General features: G+C 51.5%; 1 protein-coding gene across 3 annotated transcripts in view; it reads right to left on the bottom strand.

The window, feature by feature from the left end:
- The window catches only part of RGR (retinal G protein coupled receptor), a 10,692-nt gene that overhangs the window by 771 nt on the left and 8,042 nt on the right, over window positions 1-1,879 (bottom strand). For 2 of the 3 annotated variants that reach the window (XM_010854376.1, XM_010854377.1), the window contains exon 6: window positions 384-497. The exons of the other annotated variant lie outside the window; for it this stretch is intronic. In XM_010854376.1, the coding sequence (XP_010852678.1) occupies window positions 384-497 (114 nt within the window). The remainder of the gene's footprint in view (window positions 1-383; window positions 498-1,879) is intronic. 3 annotated transcript variants of the gene reach the window in all.

The following is a 1,879-nucleotide window of genomic DNA, read 5'->3' as shown; positions in this document are numbered from 1 at the left end:
AACGTTCCCCCCACCCCGCCCTGCCTCAGCTGCCAAGCATCTGCCCTTGGCTTGACTCCACAGCCGCTAAGCCTTCTCTGACTAGTGGCCGGATGGTGCGTGGAATCTTGCTCCTCCCCAGACACCACTCTCAGTCCCTGGACCCAGAGTGCATGCATCACCATCTGGCTGGCTGTCCCTGTCATCTCACGTGAGGCCTGGGCAATGTCAAGCAGTGGCCCCACATGACCAGGGGGACAAGCAAATACCCGGTGAGTTATGAGCGTTCAGAGGAAAAGAGGAAGAGCAAGCCTATCATGGAGGCTATAAAGCCAGAGAGAGATGGGGAGAAACAGGGGTGCACAGATGGGGAGAGGGCACTGGAGTGCTGGAGGTGTCTGTACCATCTGCAGCTTAGGGGAGATGGAGGTTGCATCCGCGATGGTGGCATACAGATACAGGAGAGCGTAGGGGCCCCAGCCGAGCAGCAGCGTCCTGGCTGGCAGGACGGTGTTCACCTGCGGAGACATGGGTGAAGGAGGGTGGCATCACAGTTGGTGGGAATGTAAGCTGATACAGCCACTATGGAGAACAGGATGAAGATTTCTTTAAAAACTAGGGATAAAACCACCATGTGACCCACAATTCCACACCAGGGCACAAACCCCAAGGAAACTACAATTCTAAGAGACACATGTACCCCGGTGTTCACTGAAGCGCTATTTACAATTGCCAGGACACGGAAGCAACCTAGATGCTTAATGACAGATGAATGGATTAAGAAGTTGTGGTACATATATACAATGAAATATTACTCAGCCATAAAAAGGAGTGGATTTGAGTCAGTTCCAGTGAAGTAGATAAAGCCTGTTATGCAGAGTTAAGTAAGTCAGAAAAAGAAAAACAAATAACCTATATTAATGCATATATGTGGAGTCTAGAAAAATGGTACCAATGAATCTATGTGCAGGGCAGAAATAGACATGCAGACATAGGGAACAGCCTTGTGGGCGCAGCAGGGGAAGGAAAGGGTGGGAAGAGTGGAGAGAGTAGCATTGAAACATACACAGTGCCATATGTACAACATAACTTGTGGGGGCGGGGGTTGCTATATAACACAGGGAGCTCAACCTGGAGCTCTGGGACAACTTAGAGGGGTGTGATGGGGTAGGGTGTGGGAGGGAAGTTCAAGAGGTGGGGACATGTGTATACTTATGGCTGATTCACGTTGTATGGCAGAAACCACACAACACTGTAAAGCAATTATTCTCTTTTTTTTTTTTAAAGGAGAGCGGCATTGGCAGCCCTATGAGGTCCCAGGACCAGCTTGGCAGGGCTGTGGGAAGGTGCTGAGCCTGTGGAGGAAACTGGGACCGGCTGAATCTCTCTTCTGTTTAAGATGCTTGACCCTAGGCCTCTCATGCAAGCTTTCTTGACCTCAGTGACCTTGTCCAAAAAGTGGCCTGATAATGCCTGACTTGCCTGGAAGCAGCGACTGGAGTAGAGGATTCGCTTCCTTCTCCGTCTGTTCTCTAAGAAACCCGGGGCTGCGTGAGTGTAGCTGTGTGTATAAAGGTCCCCAGGCTGAGCTGCCCTCACAACTCTGTCCCAGAACTACCTTGCAACCAGCTCCTGCATTCACTGGCGGCTCAACCTGTCCTGGGGTCAAAGCGGCCGCTTTCCACCCTGTGAGAGACTCAACCAACCAGGCAGCGGGCGACGTGGTACCACAAGTGGCCACAGGAGGGCGCACGATTTCCGTACTATTTTCAGAATGGAATTTGCAAAATTACGATTCGCCACATACACTCAGCGGAGAAGGCAATGGCACCCCACTCCAGCACTCTTGCCTGGAAAATCCCATGGATGGAGGAGCCTGGTAGGCTGTAGTCCATGGGGT

The sequence above is a fragment of the Bison bison genome, unplaced genomic scaffold, assembly GCF_000754665.1.
Source record: "Bison bison bison isolate TAMUID 2011002044 unplaced genomic scaffold, Bison_UMD1.0 scf7180017864341, whole genome shotgun sequence".
NCBI lineage: Eukaryota > Metazoa > Chordata > Mammalia > Artiodactyla > Bovidae > Bison > Bison bison.
Note: the sequence above shows the minus strand (reverse complement) of the source record. Positions and strands in the feature narration are given on the sequence as shown.